The sequence below is a fragment of the Tursiops truncatus genome, chromosome 6 (genome assembly GCF_011762595.2).
Source record: "Tursiops truncatus isolate mTurTru1 chromosome 6, mTurTru1.mat.Y, whole genome shotgun sequence".
Classification (NCBI taxonomy): Eukaryota; Metazoa; Chordata; class Mammalia; order Artiodactyla; family Delphinidae; genus Tursiops; species Tursiops truncatus.
The window spans coordinates 115,555,701-115,578,602 of NC_047039.1; the positions used below are offsets into that span (position 1 = coordinate 115,555,701).

Genomic DNA, 22,902 nt, shown 5'->3' on the forward strand with positions numbered 1-22,902 from the left:
TCTTTATTTCCCAGGGACCATCTGCCGTCTCCTCATTCTTGGGGAGGCTGAAACAAAAACAAACTTTAGAAATTTCCTGAGCTTTTGTGTGTATGTGAGTGTATTACGTGAGTGTGCACAAGCATGTGCATGTGTGTGCTGTCTGTGCACAGGTCTGTGTCCACCCGAGTGCATGTGAGTGTGTTTACGTGCAGGCAGGCACACGTGTGTGTATGCACGTGTTTTTGCATGTGCAGCAGCACGTGTGATTGCGTGCATGTGTGCATGTGACTGCGGCGCATCTTTGCGTGTGTGTGTGTACGTGTGTGTGAATGCAGGTGTGCTTGGGCGTGTACGTGCACATGTGTGTGTACGCATGCATGCTGTGGGGGGATGAGGAAGGCGTGGAGTTGTTGCTTTCTGGCGCCGCCTTCCCCCACCCTCCGTTTTGCTGTTGCCTCAGTGCTTCGTGGTGAAGTGTGGAGACTCAGCAGGAGGGTCACTACCCGCTACCGTGAGCGATCTGTCTGCTCACCCTCATGGTCACCCATCTGTCCAGTAAATGTCTCTGAGCCTGTGCCATGTGCTGGGGCCTGGGGCCCACGGGGGAGCAGGCGTGTGCTCTCAGCTCTGCTCGGCCCAGCCGGGCGTGGGGCAGAGGAGCTGCAGGCCAGGCGTGTCTGCGGAGGGAGAGCTTACCTCTGGCTGGTGGGTCAGCGGAGGTGGCAGCTGAGCTGAACTGAAGGAGCGGGGTGGACGGAGCTCGCTCTAGAGGAGGGTGGGGGCGGGGGCACGGGAAGGGGCTGGGTGCCTGGCTCGCGGGGAGGGCGCATCGCAGAGGGGCTGCAAGGTGGCCAAACAGCTAGCTTTGACTTCGTTTTATAGACAGAGAGAACAGCTTTGGAACCAGCGTGACAGGATCAGGCCCCCACTTTTCCTCTGGTGGCGGCTGAGGGGTTTGATGGCAGAAGAGAGAAGATGGGCCGAGGAACAGGGGTGACGGTAGGGGCTGTGCCTCCGCCAGGCTTCCAGCCTCTTTGTGCTGGTCCCTTGGGTCCACAAGGTTAGCAAGCACCTTGCGTGAGGCCGGAATGGGGCTTCCTCTTCACTCCCTCTTTCCCAGAAGTGAGCGCAACACAGTTTGGAGTTGGTGAGACTGAGGGGGCCATCTTGCAGGAAAGGCAAGCGTCAGCGTGGGCTGGGGTGCCCACCCGGGGACAAGAGGGGCCCTTAGCCAGACCCGCAGACCCCAGGGAAGGACACAGTGTGCTCAGAGAGGCAGGGATAGTCAGGAGAGGCACGTGTGCAGAGAAGGCCCTGGGGGCTCAGGCACTCAGGGAGTGAGGGGAGGGGCGGCCAGACAGCCGTGAACGAGGCCCAGGGGTGCTGTGTGCAGGTGGACACACAGGGCCCGAGGCTGTTCTGTAAGGAACGTCTCCCGGCTGCAGTGGGCTCTGGAAACTGTCTGCGGGCCGCCGCGCCTCCTGGGGCTCTCTGGCCCAGGCCCCAGCCGGGAGCCGCCTGTCCAGCCTGCCCCGGCTCCACCTCCAGACTGCGCAAGGCTGGGCGGGCGTGACAGGCTCCTCGTGCCTCTTGCCATGACCTGTGACGTTTCCTTTCCAGTTGCCGGATTCATTATAAGGATATGTACAGTTTGTTGCGTTGTCTTGCGCCGCCCGTTGGCTTAGGGAGGAACTGCCCTCGTAGGTTGGCCAGCCAGGTGTGCTACTCCAACTGACATACCCTTCCCTGCCCGAAATGCAGACACAGCACACACTCCCTGCCTGGTTTGGGAATGATGACACCTCACCTCTCGCCCCTCCTGCCCTGTCCTGCCTGCACTCCAACCTCCTGGACACTTCGGTTCCCCATCTGACTCCCGACCCCTCCAGCTGGCTGGGGACAGGCAGCCTCACGAGACGGTGCGCACAGAGCTTTCTGGCCGGGCCGTGAGGATGGGGACCGGGTCCCACCTGTGCCAGGGAAGCAGGCGTCTCACCCGGATTTGCCTCCGGGCTCTTGAAGGTGGACTGAAGGTCAGACAGTCCAGAGGCCAAGGGCCCCCGAGGAGGGGGTGTGGGCGCAGGTAGACCAGGAGCAGCTGCCCCTCTGGTCAGGAGAGTCCAACAGCCCAGGGCTTTCTGGTTGCTGGGGGGAGGAGAGGGCGGAGGCCGTGGGGCCCAAAGACAGGTCCTGCTTCACCTCTGGTTGCAGCCACTCAGCTGAGCCCAGGAGCCCTGGGAGGAGGGCCAGACCCTGGGGTGGATGAACCTGCCAGGAGAAGGCTGTCCGCCTTCTCTCTTCGGTGGCCTGAACCCGCCTGTGTCTCTGGGAGCCCAAGCAGGTCCCGTAGGCAGCCATCCCAGGGGTGGAGGTGAGGCTTCAGGACTGGTGGCCCGTCTGCCTCGGAGGAGACACAGTCAACAACCCCTGGACACCTCCCTGAGTCTGGAGCCTTATCCCTTATGTTGGTCCCAGCCCTTCCTGGCGTGCTGTCAGGAGGGTACAAGAGTGGCACCAAGCCACATCTCACCCCAGCTGCCCCCCCGCCCCCTCTGCAGTCTCCCATTTCCCACCCAGCCGTGACCCAGCAGCAGCCCTGCCCCGGGCCGGCCTCGGGTGTCTCTGGGCCTGGAGCTGGCCTTGGCCCCGTGGACTTCGTCTCTAGAGCCTCGGGGCTCCCTGCAGAACAGCGTGGCTCGCGCTCTCGTTTTCTGGCCTGCTTCAGACTTTTCTCCACTTCTTAAGCCTCTCGGCTAGCTTGGAAGCCAATTGAGCGTGAATTGGCTCATCAGGCAAGCTGACGTCTCTGCTGTGGGTCTCCAGCCGGCCTTGCTGGTCACTTAACTCTGCCAGCTGCCCTGGCATGGTGAAGCAGCTCTTTTCCAATTTGGCATTACCCGTGGCTTCTGAAAGTGTAAAATCAGAGTTGACAACCCAAAGCCGCCCCGATGCAGCCTGTCATTCCCTCCATGTTCATTAGCTCAGATGCCCCCCTGCCCGCTCCCTGCGTGGGACCAGGGTGCGGAGGTGAGGCTGGGGCAAGGAGGGGATCGAGCCCAGCAGAGAGATCCCTCATTTGACCTGTTTTGTCATTTAATCCGACGCTGGTTAACTGGCTCTGTTTTCTTGTCTGCTTCCTCCCCCTTCCCTCCTGCTGCGCCCCTCCCGTGGACCCCACTCTGCCTCTGTCCTGTGGGCCGGGCCTCCAGTGGGCGCATCAGTTACAATGATATGTTTGAGATGCTGAAACACATGTCCCCGCCCCTGGGGCTGGGGAAGAAATGCCCTGCTCGAGTTGCATACAAGGTAGACCCCTCGCCCACACCCCGCAGGCTGTCTGTGCTGCGGCCGGGCTCCCGTGTCTCTTCTGGGGCTTGTCCATCTGTTTGTCTGCTGCTGTGCTGTCTCACTGTTTCTTTCTCTTCTCTGCCCCGAACATCTCTGCTTCCTTCCCAAACAGAGGGAAGCAGACACCACGAGGTGTCCCTGCACTGGCCCCTTGTCCCCCAGGGCTGCCCCTCTGAGAGCCCCCGGGGAGGCTCGGGAACATGGAGCTGGAGCCCACCAGCTGCCTCTTCTCCTTCCCTTCTCTTCCCTAGAAAGGAGGGGACAGGCCAGCTTTTTTGACAGAGCCTGTTTTTGCTCCGAGCTCAGGACCACACTCTGCTCCTCTGTCCCCTAAGCCCCTGATGTGGGTGGAGTTGTCTAGCCCTGAGGGTCCGACCCTGGGGGAGCAGCGGCCTGCAAGGTCTCTGCAGGGTGCACCTGAGGAGCCCGCCCCCAGCCCCGCATGTGCAGAACTTCCCGGGCTGGGGAGGGAGCGTTGTCTCTAGGGCTTCGTGGGTTCACGGAGCCTTAAGAAGGAAGGGTGCTGGAGAGAGGCATCCTGCCTTCATTCCTGGCGCTCCAGAGGGCCCTGTGGGGTGAGAACAGCCTCTGGGGCCTGGGCGGTCCCATGTCCCTCCCACCCTGCTGCTGAGGGCCCAGCGGCTGAGCTGCAAGGAGGGGGGTAAACTGAGGACACCGCCAGGCCTCCCTCCAGGGTGGGCGAGCAGGCCACATGGCCCCATCCCCAAGCCTGCTCCCACCTGCCCCTGCATCCTCCGTCACCCGCTTGGTGAGTAAGCACCTCCCGTCCCTCCAGCGCTCCGCCCTCTCAAGAGCCTTAGTGCTCCCGAGACTCAGCCAGCAAGTGTCTGGGGCCTGACTGCTGTCTCCCTCTCTGAGCAGGCTTCCCACCAGAGCTTTCATCTTTCTGATTCTGTCCACGCTGTCTGTCTCTGTGCTCGATTCTGCGCTTGCGTCTCTCCCCTGGCTCAGCACAGCCTCTGGGAGCTAAGTGGCTCCTCCAGGCCATATGCAGACGCCTCTAGTGTCTTCCTTGGTCCTCCCCTGCCCGGCATGTGAGTCGAGCCTGCCTGGAGGCCGTGCATGAAAGGCTGTAGCTTTGTCCCCAAGAAGGAGAGCTGTGTCCACACTGACACCTGGGGCCAGGGTGGGCAGCCAGGGCTGTGACGGGGTAGCCTTTGGAGTTCCTCCCCGGGTGTGCTGGCCAACTCCAGGTTCTGGCAGTGAAGAGACCAGGTGAGGCCTCGTGGTGGGTGGAAGTGGATGGGCTTGGTGAGCTGGGGAGGGTCAGGAGATGCACAGAGTGCCATGTCCAAGAGGGTCTAGGCCCAGGCAGAGACTCCTGTCTGTTTGCCCTGGTCTCGCCCCTTTGCTGCTCCCTGAGATTCCTGGCTCTCCCGGGCCTGGGCAGGCAGAAGGGGCTCTGGTAAAGGTGCCCCGGACGGAGCTCTCCTCTCTTGGAAAACACCTGCTTGCCCCTCCTTCCCGCTGGCCCCTGACTCCCTGACTCTCCCCTGGCGTGGAACCCCTCTGCCTCTCCCACTGCCATCGGTGCTGGTCTCCAGGGACACCGTGCTCTGGGAAGCCGTGTGTGTCACACAGGTGACCAGCAAGGTCCTAGGACCATGATTGGAGGTGCCAAGTGGGGCTTTGCCAGCATTAGGGGAAGGAGTCTGGGCTCGTGTCTCTAGCCACCTGCCCTCCATCAGGCTGAAGACTGGATTTGGTGCCAGGATGCTGGGGGCAGGCCTGGGGGCAGAGTGGCCCTAACCAGAGAAGGGACAGAGAGGCTGCCCTGTCACAGGGTGCAGGCTTGGCAGAGGGCAGGCAGACCCCAGGGAGGGGCCCTGTGCCCCCACCTCTAGCTCCCATCCTGGCTGGGAGAGGACAGGGGGCTCACGGTGCCCTGAGGGCTCCACTTGGCAGGCGAGGTGGCCCCCCGATGCTCAGGACGTTCCAGACACACCTGAGACCCTTCTCCTCCTGGAGATCACATAAGTTCTCAGAGCCTCAGGGGCACACCTGTCTCCAGCTGTTCTGTCCTGGAAAATGGAAGAGAGGAAAGGGGGCTGTTCACCTGATGGGGAAACAGGGAGCAAGCTTGCAGGGCTCCCAGTCTGGTCCGAGCACTTGTGTTCCTGTGGGATAGCCCTGGGTCCCCAGGCAGCTGGCTGAGCCTGAGGCCCTGTTCAGTCACATCTGTTTGGGTCCTTCCCCCTGGAAGGAGCTGCTCTCTAAGGCTTCCCTTGCTGCCTTGGGCTGGCGGCATCAAGCATCTCTTCCTGGCCCTGTAGCTGGGTGGTGAGAGGCAGAGGCTTCCCGGGGCTGTGGGTCTCCTCACTGGGAGCTGACCTCTGAGCCTGTGGTCTTGGCTGCCCCACCCGTCGTCCAGTGCTCCTGTCTGTGGGCTGCCTCAGGGGTTCTGCAGCCGGCCCACACCCCTCTTCAGCCTAGGCCACACACTTGTTCTGTCATGGGCAGTGGGCAAGGGCCCCTCTGGCTGAGACATGCCTGTTCTTTCAGAGGGATCCAGACTTATGGCCTGGCCCCGTTGTACAAGATGTACCTGGACTTCTACTTTTGTGCAGCCAAGGGAACCCTCAGCTCAGATGAGGGTGGGGGTCCAGGGGTAGTGTAAATGCTGGCAAAACTCCCATGCATCCAACCTCTCTTGGTCCTGGGCACCTGCAGGGACCACCTCTGGGAGGCCAAGCCCAGCCTCCAGGGCCCTCGAGCACTGTGTAGCCCTGTGGCGGGGGCACCCTGGGAGGCCTGGCCCTGACCTGCCCCCTTGTCCCCAGCGCCTCGTTCGTATGAACATGCCCATCTCCAACGAGGACATGACCGTCCACTTCACGTCCACGCTGATGGCCCTCATCCGGACCGCACTGGAGATCAAGCTGGCTCCAGGTGAGCAAGCCAGCCTTGAGGGAGGCACAAAGCCAGGGCTGCGCGAGCGCCCCTGGGAGCCGCCCCAGGCAGCTGTGCAGGGGCGGGAGGAGGGGCCTGTCTGCACTGGATGGAGGACGACTGCCCCTGGTACCTCTGTCAGACCGATCTTGTCCCCCAAAACCATCCTGCACGTTAGTGCTGCAGTGATCCCATTTTCACGTGAGGAAGCTGAGGTGGAGTGAAATGGAATGACTCCAGATTTCCCAGGGTTCTGCAGTGTTGGAGCCAGCGTCACATGAGCCAGTACCCCTCATGGGGTGAATAGTCTGCCCCTTCCCCATAGTGAGCCCAATTCCCCCATCAGGCCCTCTCCGGAGTTACTGGTAGAACGACACAGCCTGAGCCACACCAAGGAGGAAATGAACCTCTCCTCCCCACCGCATGTGATGACAGCTTCCCCTTCGCAGAGAACATGAGTCACCAGAGGGGCCCTCCCCCCGCATGGCCTTCCTCCCTGCACCCGTGCCCTTGAGCTCCGCCCTCTCTCGTGTAGCAGATGAGCAGAGGCCAGTCCTCCCGCTCGCACACTCTGCCCTGTTTTCATCATCTACCCAAGGATGTCATGACAGAAATTCTGTATTCTATTTCTTGCCCGGTCAACTTTCTCTCTCTGCTGGATTATTTCTATCAATATGTAAATGTGCTGTTATTTTTCCTATTTTTAAAGTTTTTCTCTTCCCCTTCCATCGACTTCTCTCTTTTTCTTCTCTCCTTCTTAGCCACAGGAGACACAGGTCTGCATTGTCTCTGATTTCTCCTTTCCTAGTCTGCAGTCCATCTTTCAGTGCAAAGCTTTGTTGGAACTGCTCTTGTCAAGCTCCGCAGGGACCTCCGCTTCTCAGCCCTTGCCTTACGGACCTGTCCACAGCCTTTCCGCAGTTGTGACTCCCTTCTGCGTGAAACCCCTTTGTGTCTCTTTTTCTGGCTTCTCCCAACCTCTGAAGGTCACTGTGTGCCTCAGGCATACGTTCTCACCTTTTCCCATGGCTTCCAACGTTGTGAATTCCAATTTTGTATTTTTAGTCCAGGTCTGCTCCTACACCCCAAGCTTATATACCCGACAAATTATTCACCGTCTGTACTTGGAGGCCCAGTGAGCATCCAGAGTTCACGTGCTGACCCTCGAGTCCCAGATACTCCCCAGATTCCTCCCTGTCTCCATCAGTGGAAACTGCTGTTAGAGTTGCTCAAGCCAAAACTTTTGCAGTCGTTTTTATGTCCTACTTTCTTTTCTTACCCTACTTCTGATCCATATCTGAACCCGTATAGTATCTTCTGACTCCACCTTCAAAATACACTTAGAATATGATCACTTGTCCAACCTTTCCTACTGCCACCTCCTGGTCCAAGTCACTCTTGTTCTTCTTGACTGGGTTGTTGCAGTAACCTTCTAACTGGTCTGCTTCTGCCCTTGCCTCTTTCGGTCTACCTTCAACACAACAGCCAGAATGATCATGTTAAAAATCAAACCAGTAAAATTATCAAACCTCTAGCTAGCCTGATCACGAAAAATAGATAAAAATAACCAATATAAGGAACGAAAGAGGGAATATCACTGTAGATCCTGCTGACATTAAATGGATAACAGGGAAATTTTGTAAACAACTTTATGTCAATAACTTCAGTAACTTAAATGAAATGGAAAAATTCCTTGACACAAACTATGAGGCTCATTCAAAAATAGATAACCTGGAAAAATAAAAGGAAATAGGTAACCTTAGTAATGCTGTATATATTAAATAAATTAAATTCATAGTTAAAAATCTTCCAACAAAGAAAATCATGGGCCCAATTTGTTTCATTGATGAAGTCAACCAGACGTTTAAGGAGGAAATAATTCTATACAAAGTCCTGTAGACAGTAGAAAAAGAGAAGGTATTTCCCAATTTATTTTACGAGGCCAGCATTACTCTGATACCAAAACTGACAGAGACATTACAAGCAAAAAAATTACAGACCAACATTCCTCATGAATATGAACAATAAAATTTTCAACACAACTTTAGCAAACTGAACATGTTGATTAAAGTAGGGTTTATCCCAGGAATGAAAAATGCAAGGTGGGTTCAAGTTTAAAAATCAATCAATATAACTTAATATATCAAGGAGGAAAAACTATATGATTATCTCAATAGATGCAGAAAAAGCTTTGACAAAATTCAACATCCATTTATGATACATAAATTCTACATAAACTAGAAATGAAAGCAAACTTCCTCAATCTGATCAAGGATATCTATGATAAACCTACAGCTAATGACATGCTTAACAGAGAAAGCCTGGCTCCTTTCCCCCTAAGATCAGTAACAAGGCAAGGATGTCTCCTGTCGCCATTTTTGTTCAATATCATACTTGAGGCTCTAGCCATTGTAACAAGTCAAGAAAAAGAAATAAGAGGTGTACCAATTGGAAAGAAATAAATAAAATTGTCTCTATTCATGACTGACATGATTATCTATACAGAGAATCTTAAAGAATCAAATAAAAAGTTAATAAAACCAAAGCATCTACGAGCCTAGGAATACCAAGGATTGCTGGGAACCACCAGAAGCTAGGAAGAGACAAGAAGCTTCTTCATTAGAGCCTTCCAAGGGATCACAGCCTTGTCGATACCTTGATTTTGAGCTTCTGGCCTCCAGAACTGAGACAATATATTTCTGTTGTTTAACGCTGTGAGAAGAAGTTACTAAAACTAATACCTGAGTATAGCAAGGTCAGTATATGAAAAGCAAATGTATTTCTATAGATTAGCAGTTAACAACTGAAATTGAAAAAGTTCCATTAAAATTGCACCAAAAACATCAAATAACTGGCTAACTCTAAAAATATATATGCCAGAGTGTATGCTGCAAATTTCAGAATATTGACCAAAGGAATCTTCTTTAATAAATAAGCCAAGCACGGCGTCGTGTTCATTGGGAGACTCAGTATTGACCGTTCTCATATGGATCGGTAGGCTCAGTGTTATGCCAGGCGAAACCCCCACAGGCTTCCTGGGTTGGAATTTATAAACTGATTCTAAAATATACCTAGAAAAGCACACAAACTTGAGGAACAAAAACAATTTTGCAAAAAGAATAAAGTGTTTCAGCCGTTTAAAGAATGACAACGGTAAGTACTGATGAGAACGCAGAAAACTCGAGTTCTCGTGTTCCTAGTGTGGATACAGTGGTGCCGCCGCTTTGGAAAACAGCTTCACCGTTCTTGATCGTGTGGCCCAGGCATCCCACTCCTAAGGGAGATGACATGAAAGTATACACGCACACAAAAACCTATACGCTAAAGTTTGTGGCTTTATTCATAATCGTGCCAAACTGTAAACAACTCAACCATCAGCCAAATGGTGACCGATAATCAAACTGTGGCGTGTCTGTGCGATGAGACGGTTCTCACTCAGCAACAGAGAAACAGGCTACCGATGTGCGTGGGTGGGGCTCAGATGCATCGTGCTGGGTGAAAAGTCAGACTCGACAGCATGTTGTGTGAAGCCATTTGTATGACATTCTGAGAAGATGAAACAGTTGAGACAGAAAACACATCGCTGATGCCAGGGCCCTGGGAGAAGGCGAAGGGGTGGGCCACAAAGGGTACGGAGGGAGCTGGGCAGGGGTGCCGAGCTCCCGCCTGGATTGTGGTGGTGGATCCACGGTCATATGCATTTACCAAAGTTCACAGAGTGGGAGAACTAACAGGGTGAATGTTTATGTACGTAAATCACACTTTAATAAACACGATGTTTACAAAAAGATGGATCAGAGTACTTTATTCCTCTGCTTGGACCCTCTGCTGCTTCCTGTCTCAGCGGCCCCCACCTGCACGTCCTCTCCCTCTGCTCCAGCCTCGCCCTCCTGGCTCCCTGGCCCCCTTCAGGGTCCCGTGAGCCCTTTCCTGACCGTTCTGTCTGAACTGCAGCCCTCCTGATAGTTCCTGTCCCTCCCCTCTTGGCTTTTCCTGTATCCAACAGACTGGATTTTTAACTTACTGCTACTTTATCGTAGACTAAGATCATGTACCTCCACAAGGGCAGCTTCCTTTGCATTTGTTCCCTCACCTAGAACAACACCTGGTGTTCGGTGGGCGCTCAGTAACTTTTATGGAATGATCGATGAATGGCTGGAACACTGCGGTGTCCCCGCCCAATCCCATCGCCACTCACGCCTACACGCCCTCTCACCCTCGCCACTGGGCGGCTCAGCTCCCACACCTCTTTAGACAGGTTCTGGCGGGGAGCGCTTTGACCAGCCTCCAAGGCAGTGTTTCTCCCCCCTGCACCTTTCCTCCAGCATGGGGTCTCTCCCCGCCCACCCCAGCTCCGCCTGTTCCCCCAAGGGGGCTGTGGGATGGCTCCTAACATCTCTCCTCCCTTCCCACCCTTATCCTGCCCCAGCTGGCACAAAGCAGCATCAGTGTGACGCAGAGCTGAGGAAGGAGATTTCCTCTGTGTGGGCCAATCTGCCCCAGAAGACCCTGGACTTACTGGTGCCACCCCATAAACGTAAGTAGGGTGAGAAACTCGCCCTGCCCACCCCTCTTCTGTCGCACCCAGAGGCAGAGCAGGGAGTCCTGGGTGAGGGCAATTGAGTCACCTTGGAGAGGAGGGCTCACGTCCTTGGTAGCCCCGAGCACTCGTCTCCAAGGTGGGTGCCAGGGGCTGTGGGAGGAGATGTCTGGGCCATATTCCATTGGGCAGAGTCACCCACACTCCTAGTGTGGGGGATTCCCTTCAGAAAATGCGGAGAAAAGGTAGGGAGACGCCTACAGTTGGAGCTGGCGGAAGGATGAGGTGTCTGGGGTTAAGCTGAGCTGTGCTGTGTTGGGTGGAGCCCGGTGGGGCCTGGGGAAGAGCCAGTGCAGCTCCAGGTGGGCCAAGCCCCACGGTCCCGCCCGCGGGTCCAGGAGTCCTCGTGGTGGCTGCTGGCTCCTCACCCCAGCCCACCCCGCATGTCCCGCTTCTCTCGTATTCCCTCCCTTGCCTGCCGTGCTCTGCAGCCGATGAGATGACCGTGGGGAAAGTGTACGCAGCTCTGATGATATTCGACTTCTACAAACAGAACAAAACCACCAGAGACCAGATTCACCAAGCTCCCGGAGGCCTGTCCCAGGTACCAGGTTCCAGGAGTTCCAGGAAGTAACCCCGAGACTCTGCCACCTTCCACTGTTTGGCAGCAGAGGGGACCCAGCCCCTTCTTGAAGAAAGTGCAGCGGGAAAAAAAGGAAGATGAGAGGTTCTTGCGGCCGCCTCTCTGGCCCACAGAGTCAGAAACCCCATATATCCTGTGCTTCCGTTAGTGGGAGGTGCACACAGGCGGGGCCCAAAGAGGTTCAAACCTACTGCCCAGGGTCATGATGTGTCCCACTCATGCCTCTGGCTGGGATAGTTTGGAGGACTTCCTTCCAGAGGTCATCCTTCAAAGATGACGACTTCACCACACAGCCAAAACCTTTGGTGACTGTGTGTAGACTCTCATCGATAAAGTTGTCCTGTGTCCAGCACTCAGGACATTCACCCCCAGGGTGCGAAGTGTCTGGTGCCCACACCCCAGCCCTGAAATCTCCTCCGAATTCTGCTCAACCTGGGACTCTGGCAGCCTCTACCAGTCAATCCAAGTGGATGATGAGATGAAATCTTTTTGCCATTTGTAATCAGATCCAGTCCCCAAATTGTGTAGGAAGGGAAACTGAGGCTCCAAGAAATGAAATGACTGTCCTGAAGTCACTTACAGGCCAGATTGGGAATGGGCTTCTGATGGGCGAAGGGCAGACCCAGGGATCCCCATCCTGCCCTGGGGGTTCCGGACAGGTGGCCGAGCACCTTGGTGCCTGGGGTCCATGGGGCGTCCCCGGCCTCAGAGACCCTCCTCCTGGCACCCCTTCTGCAGATGGGCCCCGTGTCCCTGTTCCACCCTCTGAAGGCCACGCTGGAGCAGACGCAGCCGGCCGTGCTCCGCGGAGCCCGGGTTTTCCTTCGGCAGAAGAGCTCGGCCTCCCTCAGCAATGGCGGGGCAGTGTGAGTACCACCGGGCAGAGCGTGGGGCCTTGGCGGGAGGAGGGCAGGGGTCCCCCCGGGGCTCCCGTGGGCAGTGCCCCAGGACAGGGAGCCCTTGGGTCTCACCTCCACCCAGCCACACCCACCTCCACCCAGATGCTTCGCGGTGGGTCCAGCTGGTCCAGTCTGCCGCCGGAGCCGGTTCTGTGGTGCGTCTGAGGCTAATTCCTGTAACAGTAGACAGGTGCTCTGACGGCACCGGGGTCACCCGATTTAGACAGTCTGCTATTCCAGCCCACGCCTCCCACTGCGGGAACCTCTTTCTCAGGTGAGGGCTCCCCCCTGCTTCCTCGCTGGCCTTCGGTGCCTGCAGACCATTAAGAAGGTATCTGTTTCCACCTCAGCTTCTCACCGCTTTTTGTTAACGGCCTGTTCATGTTCTCACCTTCCTTTAAGACACTTTCCCTCTCAGATCTCCATTTGATATTGATGTCTGTTTTGTAGACAAGTTGGCAAGGTCTTTCCCTATCACGTAACTCTTGGTAACGACCCAAAAACCAAGTGGTCCAGAATAGGCATCCCTGTGGCACTGTGAGGGGTGGTAGCTGGTGCCAGGCTGAGCCGCACTGGGGGGCAGGACCCTCTCAGCCACCGCCCCCAGTCAGAGCGGGTGTCCCACATCTGCTAACATCCCGTTGACCGAAGCAGCTCATTGGTTGAGCCCAAAGCAGGAACGTGCGCTCTGTCTCACCGGCAGGGGCTGAGGGTGGGCCTCACGCCCACTTGCCGTTCTGGAGAACCACAAGGCTGGGCAGCAAGCATGGCTAGGGCTCCCGGTTTCTTCCTCTCCTGTGCCTGTTCCGGACACTCTTTTTGAAGCCTGATTTTGGGTCATGGACTGTGGGTCAGGTGGCTTTTGCTGAGTAACAAACTGCTGTACTTAGGAAGCCAGGCCTAAGTGCTCTGGGCCCGGGCCCGCTCCTGTGGGGCCAGCGGGCCCAGGACAGCATATTCTCACCTCCTGTGTCTGGGCTTATCGGTGTGGGGAGGCCGGAGAACAGCCCGAGGGGAAGGGTTAGGGTGCAGGCGTTCAGGCCTCTCCTTGTGCCCCATTGGCCACAGCAAGTCACCTCCCTAGCCCGAGCTCATGGGACAGGGGTTGACACTGCGGTGGCACAAGTCCAGAGGTGGAGAGGCCACGGGACACTGGGAGAACCTAAGCACAACTGGTAACGCTCCCGTGCGAAAACCGCACTCTTGAGTGCATGCAGGCCCTGAGGGCTGGCCTCCCGGCCCCTGGGAGCCCGCGTGTTCCCGCACTCTCCTTTCTCCATGCTGATTACGATCCCATTTGTGCATTTAAAGTTAAACAGTGGATTCTGAGTGTCCGTGTGTGTGTCGGAGGGGATGGGGTGGGGAGGTGTCTTTGTGGACTGATCTGAGCTGGGCTTTCGGTTCAGGAAAATGAACGTCGCTGATTTCCATGGTTATAATTTCTACACAAATCAGTTACCACCCCTTTTTGTTGCACGTGAGAGAGGGCCCAATCTACCGAGGCCAGGCAGTGGGGGCATTTACTGAGCCTTCTGATGGCTGGTGTAAGTGCCCACCCGGCCTCGGCATGGTGTGACCTCAGAGGTGACCGGACCCTGGGGCCAGCATCCGTCCTCCTGGCCGTGGTTCCTCTCAAGGTCAGCCTTGCCTGAGGCTAGAGCAGCTCCAGACAGCACCGTGCAGGGGAGATGCTTGCAACTTGAGAAGATGAAGGATGTTCTCAGAAACCCCAGTGATGGTGCGTCTGGTCATCGGCGTGGCCAGCTTAGGCCATCCGGCTTCACCTCTGAGCTCAGAGTGTGACTGTTGCCCCGCAACCTGGGTGACGGAGAATGTATGTGATGCCTCACTGTACACAAGAACGAGCAGAAACCCAGGCAAATGCTGGGCTGTTGTGGTGCCACTTGGGAGACACGATAAGAAAGACAGACGCTGACAAGGAGAGGGCAGGCGGTTAGGTTGTGTGTGGTGGGGAAGGCCTCCAAAAGTGGTCTCACCAAAGGTGACACTTGTGCCTAGACCCAGGGCAGGAAGGCCTCCGTGGCTGGGGTCAGGGGAGTTGTGAGTAGCCGTGGGCCATCAGGGCTGACGGAGCAGCCGCACAGGCTGGATGCCTCACCTGTGTGCACGTTTGTGGCCTTGTCCCACCGCACATGTGAGCCCCTGTCTAGGCCAGATGTCCCCAGACTAGGGTCCCCTCTCTGCCCATCAACTCTGAGAGGGCACGACCGTTGCTGTACCTCCACTGGAGAGTGGCCACACTCAAGGGGCCTCCTTCCTCTGGGCTCCTTCTAGCCCAGAACAGGGTCGGGGTGGAGGTTTCTGGCGGGTGGGAGCCAGGTTCTGTGGCCCATGGACCTCCAGGCCCACAGGACAATCCTCTGTCCTCCACAGACATACCCAAGAGGGTGGCATAAAGGAGTCGGTCTCCTGGGCCACTCAGAGGACCCAGGAGGTGCCCTGCGAGGTGACGACGCCCCTGGAGCGTGGCCACTCCGCGGAGATCCCGGTAGTGCAGACAGGAAAACCGGTGAGGGCTCCCAGGGCTGGGGGCCGAGTTGGGGGTGGGGTGAGAGTGGGAGGGTGAGGGCGAGAGCAGGATGGGGGGAGGCTGGCATGGGGGAGAAGGTGAGAGTGGGATGGGGGTGGGTGTGACTGGGGGGCTTCTGTCCCCCCAGGCTGTGGATGTCCAGATGCAGAGCATGCCCCTGAGAGGCCCTGACGGGGAGCCCCAACCCGGGCTGGAGAGCCAGGGCCGAGCGGCCTCCATGCCCCGCCTGGCAGCAGAGACTCAGGTGGGTGGCCTGGGAGGGTTGGGGTCATGGGAGGGGGTTGGGGGTGAGGAGACTTGGCGTGGAGGAGCTTGTGTCCCACATGCGGGCTTTGCTGGGGTGGAGCCTCCCCGAATGCACTGTAGCCTGGACACCACCGGCCCTGTTTGGAACCCTCAGAACACGATGCTGGCCTCGAGAGGTGTGGCCAGGCCAGCAAGAGTCCCCACTGCCCCGTGTCACTGACCCAGCCCTTCCCTGTCTCTGGGACACGCCTCTCCCACTCCAGCTCTTCACTCCCCCAGAAATCACACACAGGGCCTCCTCAAGCCACCCTTTTCCCTCATGTCCTCTCGGAGCCCTGGGGGTGACCCTGCTCCCTCTCTGGACACTGGACGTTCTTTCTCTGGGACTCGCTTGACCACCTGGCAGGAAGCCCCTGGCCAGGGGGCTGCAGCACTGTTTCCTGGGCTCAGCCCCTGGGTTGAGCATTCCTCTTCCAAGCCCTCACTCCCCCGTCTCTGCCCACTGCGCCTGGTGCCCTCCTGGCCTGGCCATGTCCCTTCGGTGCCAAGCTGGCGCCTCTTCTCCCTCCTTGCTGCTTGAGCCCGAGCAGTGGCTCTGGGTGAGCCCGTTTCCGTGGGTTGTGCTTTCAGCCCTGGGGGAGCAGCCTCACGGTGCTGGATGGACGGAAGGGCTGGCACAGTGGTCTCACCGAGGCCGCTGAGGAAGCTCTGCCCCCCCCCCCCCCCCCCCCGCCCCGGGATCCTTCCAGCCAGGCCAATAGGCTCCCTCTTCCTTGCACCTCCCTGTCCTGTAGGGACGCTGAGGCCAAGAGGGCTCCTGGGCCCCGCCCGGCCTGGGAGAGACAGACAGGCACACAAACAGCATTTTGTGCAGAGCGCTTCTGAAGAAGCGGTGGGTCTCGGGTGGGCAAGACCAGTCCAGGGAGAGGGCGGGGCTTGGTGGTCCCTGACCCCCAGCCCCGCAGTGGGCCTCCCCAGGGACCCTGCCAGACCGCAGGCCTGGCCCTCCGTGGCGCCATGCTCCCCCCTCCCCCCCCAGCCCCCTGGGGCACAGCCTCCCTTGTCTGAGGAGATGCCCCAACTTCAGGGATAGAGTCCCAGGCCCATTCCTCCCGATGGGACGTGTCCTGTGGTCTGCCCAGCCCCCGTGTCATGGCGGCTTCCCCGCCGCCCTGGGCCTCCCCGGACCCCACTCTCAGACCGTGCGCCCACCCGTGTCCCCGCCCGCAGCCGGCCCCAGACGCCAGCCCCATGAAGCGCTCCATCTCCACTCTGGCGCCCCAGCGCCCCCCCGTGGCTCGTCTCTGCAACGCCGCCCTGGACCGCGCTCCGGCCAGCCAGGCCGCCCCCCACCATCACCACCGCTGCCATCGCCGCCGGGAGAGGAAGCTGAGGTCCCTGGAGAAGGGGCCCAGCCCGTCCGCAGACACAGATGGCGGTGCGTGCGAGGGGTCTCTCTAGGGGCGGTGGCTTGAGTTGGGGGTTCAAGAGCACATGGGAACCGTCTTCCTTTCTGCACCTCACAACCTCACAGCCAGCCCTGAGCCTGAGACCAGGCAGAAGCCCCCCCCCCACCCCTGCTCTGCCCTGGGACCCTCTGCTGGCCCTGGGGGGCCAGGCCGGGGTGGGGTCTGTCTCGCCGCCGGCTTGGCTGTGCTGACTTCTCCTCTCCCCCCGCCAGCACCCAACAGCGCCGCGGGGCCAGGGCCGCCCCCGGGGGACGGGCCAGCAGGCTGCCGGCGGGAGCGCAGGCAGGAGCGGGGCCGGTCCCAGGAGCGAAGGCAGCCCTCCGCCTCCTCCGAGAAGCAGCGCTTCTACTCCTGCGACCGCTTTGGGGGCCGTGAGCCGCCACAGCCCCAGCCCTCCCTCAGCAGTCACCCTGCGTCGCCAACCGCTGGGCAGGAGCCAGGACCCCCGAGACAGGTACGTGGGCCTCAGGACCCCGCCTCGCCCGCGCTCCCTGGGGTCCGGGAGGGAGCCCCTTCCCGTCCTGGTTCCTAGGCCCAAGCCTGCGCTCCTTGCTTCCCGGGCCCGTCCATCCTGCCGGGCGGAGCCCTGGCCCTCCCGCTGTCCAGTCCCTTCTTTGCTTTCCTTCTGACTGAGCTGGGCTGGGCTGTGGTCTCCTGGTCCCTGGCCCTGTGCCTATCCCTTGCTGTCACCACCATCCCCAGACTGCCATCCGACTCTCTTGGGGCCGCCCCGGGTCCATCCCAGCTGCCCGACCCCGCCCCCCCGCCATGGCTCTCCGCTGCGCTGTGCTCTGTTCGCCCTGTCCTTTGACTGGGGGTTGCTGCGTTCCCGTTTCCTGCAGGGCAGTGCTTCAGCGAACGGGAGCCCCCTGCTGCCAACATCTGGTGCTAGCACCCCTGGCCGCGGCGGGCGGAGGCAGCTGCCCCAGACCCCGCTGACCCCCCGTCCCAGCGTCGCCTATAAGACGGCCAACTCCTCGCCCGTCCACTTTGCTGGGGCTCAGACCAGCCTCCCTGCCTTCTCCCCCGGCCGGCTTAGCCGTGGCCTTTCAGAACACAACGCCCTGCTCCAGAGAGACCCCCTCAGCCAGCCCCTGGCCGCCAGCTCTCGGATCGGCTCCGACCCGTACCTGGGGCGGCGTCTGGACAGCGAGGCTGCTGCCCGCACCCAACCTGAGGACACGCTCACCTTCGAGGAGGCCGTGGCCACCAACTCGGGCCGCTCGTCCCGGACTTCCTACGTGTCCTCCCTGACCTCCCAGTCGCACCCCCTCCGCCGGGTGCCCAACGGCTACCACTGCACTCTGGGGCTCAGCTCTGGCGGGGGCGGCCGGGGGCGGCGCAGCTACCACCACCCCGACCAAGACCACTGGTGCTAGCCGCACCGCGACCGGCGGGCGCGTCCCAGGTGATGAGTTTTATCATCCGCGCTGGGCTCCGGGGGCGCTCGGGCGCTGAGGCGGGGGCCGCAGCCCCGGGAGGACCGCCTCGCCCCTGCGTCTCCTCCCTCGCGCTGGGTGGAGCGGTTTGTAGAGGGATGTGGCTCCCCCTCTGCCCCTCCCGCGCTGCCTCCCTGGGTCTCACAGCTCAGAGCCTACACAGGACGCGGCTGTGTGTGCTGAGCGGCACTGGGTGGAGGACCCAGCATCCGAGGTGTGTGCTGGGAACGTTTTGCAGGAGGTCTGAATCTTGTGCGGATCATCCTTCATGCAAACGTGTGGTGCAGAGGGGCGGGCGAGACCTCAGGACAGAGTCGGTGGTAAACCGAGCAGGTCTCGTCAGCCCCCGCACACCAACAGTCCGGTGGCGCCCTTCGTACCTAAAATGGCAAATAGGCACTAGAAACACACGCCGATGCTCTGTCCTCTCCCAGACACAGTCAGCCCTGACAGGGACCAAATCTGGACAACGTTCTTGCTGTTGGTTTTGATTTTTAGTCACGACACCCTTCACTCGTTTGTTGACTCTATATACTTGATCAGAAAATAAAAATAAAAAACCAGAATAATGGGGAAGGGAATGTTAACATGACTGTAAAACATGAAACCTATAGGAGGACCTCAGCCTCTCAGGATGTGTGTTCTCGGCTTGCTGGAGGACATGCTCTGTGTCCAGTCCAGGCGGCCGACCAGACCACCCCGGCTCCCGCGGCTCTCGACCAAGTGCCTGACCTCCTAGCCCCTCGCGCAGGCTCCCGGGGGCGGGACGGGAGGCCTGTGTGGACTGCGAGTGGGCTTTGTGGAAACTGTGGCAAACAGCAACTGAGTAGAAAGCGGATGTAATGGAGAACGTGCAGAAAACATCCAGTAGGTCCGTCGTAGTTGGAATGAAGCGGCCGTTTGCCCTCTTTCCTCGAACCAGTAGAGGCTGCAGGGCATGTGTAGCATGGCCCGCGCGGGCCGGTCAGTCTTTCTACACCCGATTCTCAGGGACGGGGTGCCTGACAGGCAGGGCGCAATCTCTGTAGTTGTGCAAATTTCTTTTCACAGAAGACTCATCGGGGAGAGGCTGGTGGGAAGCGGGGGAGATTGGATGGGGTGGGGGCAGGAGGAGTGCCCGCGTCTGAGCAGATGAGGGCAGCTGGGAACCAAACGGAAATGAGGCCGGAGCTCGGAGGAAGGAGCAGCTCAGCTGCAGCTGCTGAGCTGGGCGTCTGAGCCCACACTCTTTCTGGCACAAGAGGTGGGAAAGCAGGCAGCCAAACGAAGCCCCGCTTCAGGGCCACATTCAAAAAAGGCCACTGTTAGGACGTGGTGCATAAAGCACTGGAGAGCCTCTGTTTTGTGAACAAAAGGAGCATTTAGATGAGTAGATTCGGGTGTGTCCTCCGCAGTTTGAAATGTGAGATGATCTCTTTGCTGGACCATTTGAGTGTTCCCATTGGCTTTTACCCCATGATTCTCCTAAAGAGACTTGGAGTGTGATGTGTGTGTGTGCGTGTCTGTGTGTCCCCGTGAGTGGATGCCGTTAACCCATAGGGCTATGCAACGAAAGACACACGTTTAATATTAGAAATAAAACACACAAGACCGCCACCTGTTCTAGGGTTTGAGCATGATTGTGACCAAACCATTTTATAGAATTTCCTTACTTGAAGGCACAACACTCTGAAACTTTAAAATAACAGAGTATTTTACTCAAGTAGGATATAATTAGAATCGGAATCTCGGGCTGTGCATGTCATCCCTGGCTCCTGCTGCAGAGCAGAAGCTTGTGTATTTTGGTAGATGTTTTGTCTCTGGTCCCCCTGCCCACATTATTTTGAGTGTATTCATTCTGTGCAGAACCACAGCTGCTTCCCCAGGCCATGTTGGGCAGAGAATCCACTTTTCCGGACCCACCCAGCCATGCTGGCTTGTCTGGATTCTTCTAGACACTGGAATTGGCGAAAATTACAGAGAGCGGGGGATATACTGTCTTGTTTTCCCGACTCTGCGTTTTGTTTCTGTACTGTCTCTTCTCAGCTGTCACGTTTCCCCCCAGATCTCATAGTGAGTTGCCAAATTTGAAGAGCATCAACCAGTTGTCTGCACCTGGAACCAGTCAAGCAGTGGCTGTAGTTTGAATAAGTTCTGTGTGCATGTAGAATATATACATATATACATATATTCAAGGACGTGCATGACATGTATATCTTCGTACTTTTTGATAAAATGTATTCATTTGTTAATTTTTAATTATATTTGATATAAATCAAGGGTTTGTTGCAAAACTTTATATTTAAGAACAGTGTTTAAAAAAAACAAAAACAAAAAGAGAAGTCCCAACCATGCAACACAACTGGGACTTGCTTTAAAAAAAATTCTGTGATTGACTAGTTTGCTGCCTGAGTAACATTTATCAGCCAAACTTTGGATTCTGCTATTGTTTCTACAATGACATTTTGTATGAAGCAAAGTCCTTGGATTAAAATAAAACTTAGCAAAAAACAAAACACCACCATGCTGCTGGGTGATATATGCAAGGGGTGCGGAGCCAGGCGGATGAGCCATCTCCGTGGGTACGGGGCTCGGGGGCGGAGGGCACAGGGCTCAGAAGAAGGTGAGAACCTCTTCAACTTGCTCTGGGGCTGATAGGATGCAAGGGTGGATTAGGCCCAGCGTCATGGTGAGGATCAGGGTAGGCTTGTGGCTGGAGGAGCCAGGATAAGGACTCATGGGGGATGTGGTTGTTTTAGGGTTAGGAATACAGTTTGGGAGTTGAGCAGGCATTGGCTGAGGTTTGGGGTGGCTGTGTTGGGTGGGTTAACGGTTAGAGGTTAGAGTTAGGTTTGGGGTTGAGGTTGGGATGTAAGTTAGAGTTGGGGTTAGGAATTAGAGGTTAGGGTTAGGTTACAGGCAAAGGGTTTGTCTATATAACCACTAACAGTGTAGGGTTATGTGGGTATAAGAACTAAGGTTTTGTTCAGTTTACTGTATATTAGAGTTCATTTAGAAAAGGCGTAATTGAACAGGCTTAGGTTTCAGACAAAAATGAAAATTATGGTTCTGATTACACAGGGAAAAGGGATTGGAGTAGGGTTCAAATTTTCAATCTGTTCTAATATGGACCTATATTCGGATTAGGGTTAAGGGTGGTGTAGGATCATGGTCAGGCTCAGAGGTTAGGGTTAGGAGTAGAGTAAGGTTCAGAGTTAGAGGGTCAGGAGTAAGGATAGAAATTCAGGCTCAGGGCTCAGGGTTAGAATGTAGGGTCAGGGTCAGGGTTAGAGGCTCAGGGGCAGAATTAGAGGGTACATTAAGAGGATGAAGGGCTTCCCTGGTGGCGCAGTGGATAGGACTCCGTGCTTCCAGTGCAGGGGGCCTGGGTCAAATCCCTGGTCAGGGCCCTAGATCCCACATTCATGCCACAACTAAGAGTTTGCATGCCACAACTAGGGAGACCGCATGCCACAACTAAGGAGTTGGCAAGCTGTAACTAAGGAGCCCACGAGCCACGACTAAGGAGCCTGCCTGCTGCAACTAAAGACCAGGTGCAACAAAAAAACAACAAAAAAAGAGGATGAGGTTTGGAGGGATTAGAGTTAAAGGATGCAGGCTAGAGGGTCAGGGTTAGAGGGTTAGGTTAGATTGTCTGAGTCAGGGTCAGGGTAAGGGTTAGGAGTTTACAGGGCAAGGTCGAGTATATAGGGGCTAGGGGTTAGGAGTATTAGGGTTTAGGTTTAGAGATTAGGAGGTTAGGGTTAGGGAGTTAACAGTAGAGATTTGGGCATTAGGGTTAGTGGGTCAGTGTTAAGCATAACTGGCCCACGACCCCCCTAACCCCACACCTCTGAGTCCTCTAGGATGGACAGGACTTGCCCTGGGTCACTCATGAGTGTGGGGTTCACCTGGACCGCTGGTTATCTACCCCCCGTCCTGGAACCTGATAGCAGAAGAATGAAACGTCTGCTCCGGTCACTGACTGTTTCAAATCCAACTCAACCTCAGTCAACAGTTGTTAGGGCCTCAGAAGTCCACAGGGTTTCCTCCTACCATCTGAACTGGAAAGAGTAGTGCTGGCCCCACTTGGCCTGGGCAGCCCCGGTCCAGCACAGGCCTGGCTGAGGTCACTCCATGGTCATGTTATGAATTTATATAGAACTTGGTGCAGCGACCTACCAGCCCCCAGATGCTGCCTCCTGAGGGCTGGTGGGGCCCTCCTGGGACTGCAGGCATCCTTTGTCCCATCTGAGTGGGCATCAACAGACATCAAGTCTCAGGACAGCCCTTGACCTCTGACCACACAGGCAGGCATCTGTGGTCCTCCAGCTCAGGCCAGTCTGGTCCCCGTCAAGCCTCTGTGGCCAATTACTGAGCTGACCATGCTGCTGGGCAATTGAATCTGCCGCTTTCCCCAAGCCAGCATCTGTTCTCATGCCAAAGTCCAGAACCTCAGCTTTCCTCTGGGCACTTCTTACCTGTTTCCAGTCCAAACAGTTCCAGAGGGCTGATGCTACGTTCCACCCACCTTGAAGATGGGCGTATGATCCACATCTAGCCAATCCCATGGTACACCTTATGGGTGCTCTGATGGTTCAGGGACGACGCTATGACCCAAAACCAGGCCAATGACGTTTATTTTATTTTATTTTTTGGCCATGCTGTGCACACGGGATTTTAGTTCCCCGACCAAGGATCGAACCTGTGCCCCCTACATTGGGAGCGCAGTCTTAACCACTGGACCACCAGGGAAGTCCCATCCCCTCATTTTCAAAACTGCTATGGATTTAAAGCACACAAGAGGATTGTGATATGAGTGGCCTTTTCAGTATGACTTCTTTGACTTAGAATGTTTTCAATGTTTATCCATGTTGCAACATGTATTATCAGTGC

At 56.9% G+C, this 22,902-nt stretch overlaps 1 protein-coding gene across 1 annotated transcript in view; it reads left to right on the plus strand.

Moving 5' to 3' along the window:
• Positions 1-20,514, plus strand: part of CACNA1B (calcium voltage-gated channel subunit alpha1 B) — a 195,201-nt gene extending 174,687 nt beyond the window's left edge. Inside the window, exons 38-47 of the mRNA XM_073806930.1 lie at positions 1,603-1,699; positions 6,132-6,240; positions 10,670-10,777; positions 11,272-11,384; positions 12,162-12,289; positions 14,717-14,834; positions 15,001-15,153; positions 16,350-16,557; positions 16,825-17,042; positions 17,431-20,514. Coding sequence (XP_073663031.1) covers positions 1,603-1,699; positions 6,132-6,240; positions 10,670-10,777; positions 11,272-11,384; positions 12,162-12,289; positions 14,717-14,834; positions 15,001-15,153; positions 16,350-16,557; positions 16,825-17,042; positions 17,431-17,967 — 1,789 coding nt within the window. The 3' untranslated portion in view covers positions 17,968-20,514. The remainder of the gene's footprint in view (positions 1-1,602; positions 1,700-6,131; positions 6,241-10,669; positions 10,778-11,271; positions 11,385-12,161; positions 12,290-14,716; positions 14,835-15,000; positions 15,154-16,349; positions 16,558-16,824; positions 17,043-17,430) is intronic.
• The last annotated feature ends 2,388 nt before the right edge of the window (positions 20,515-22,902 follow it).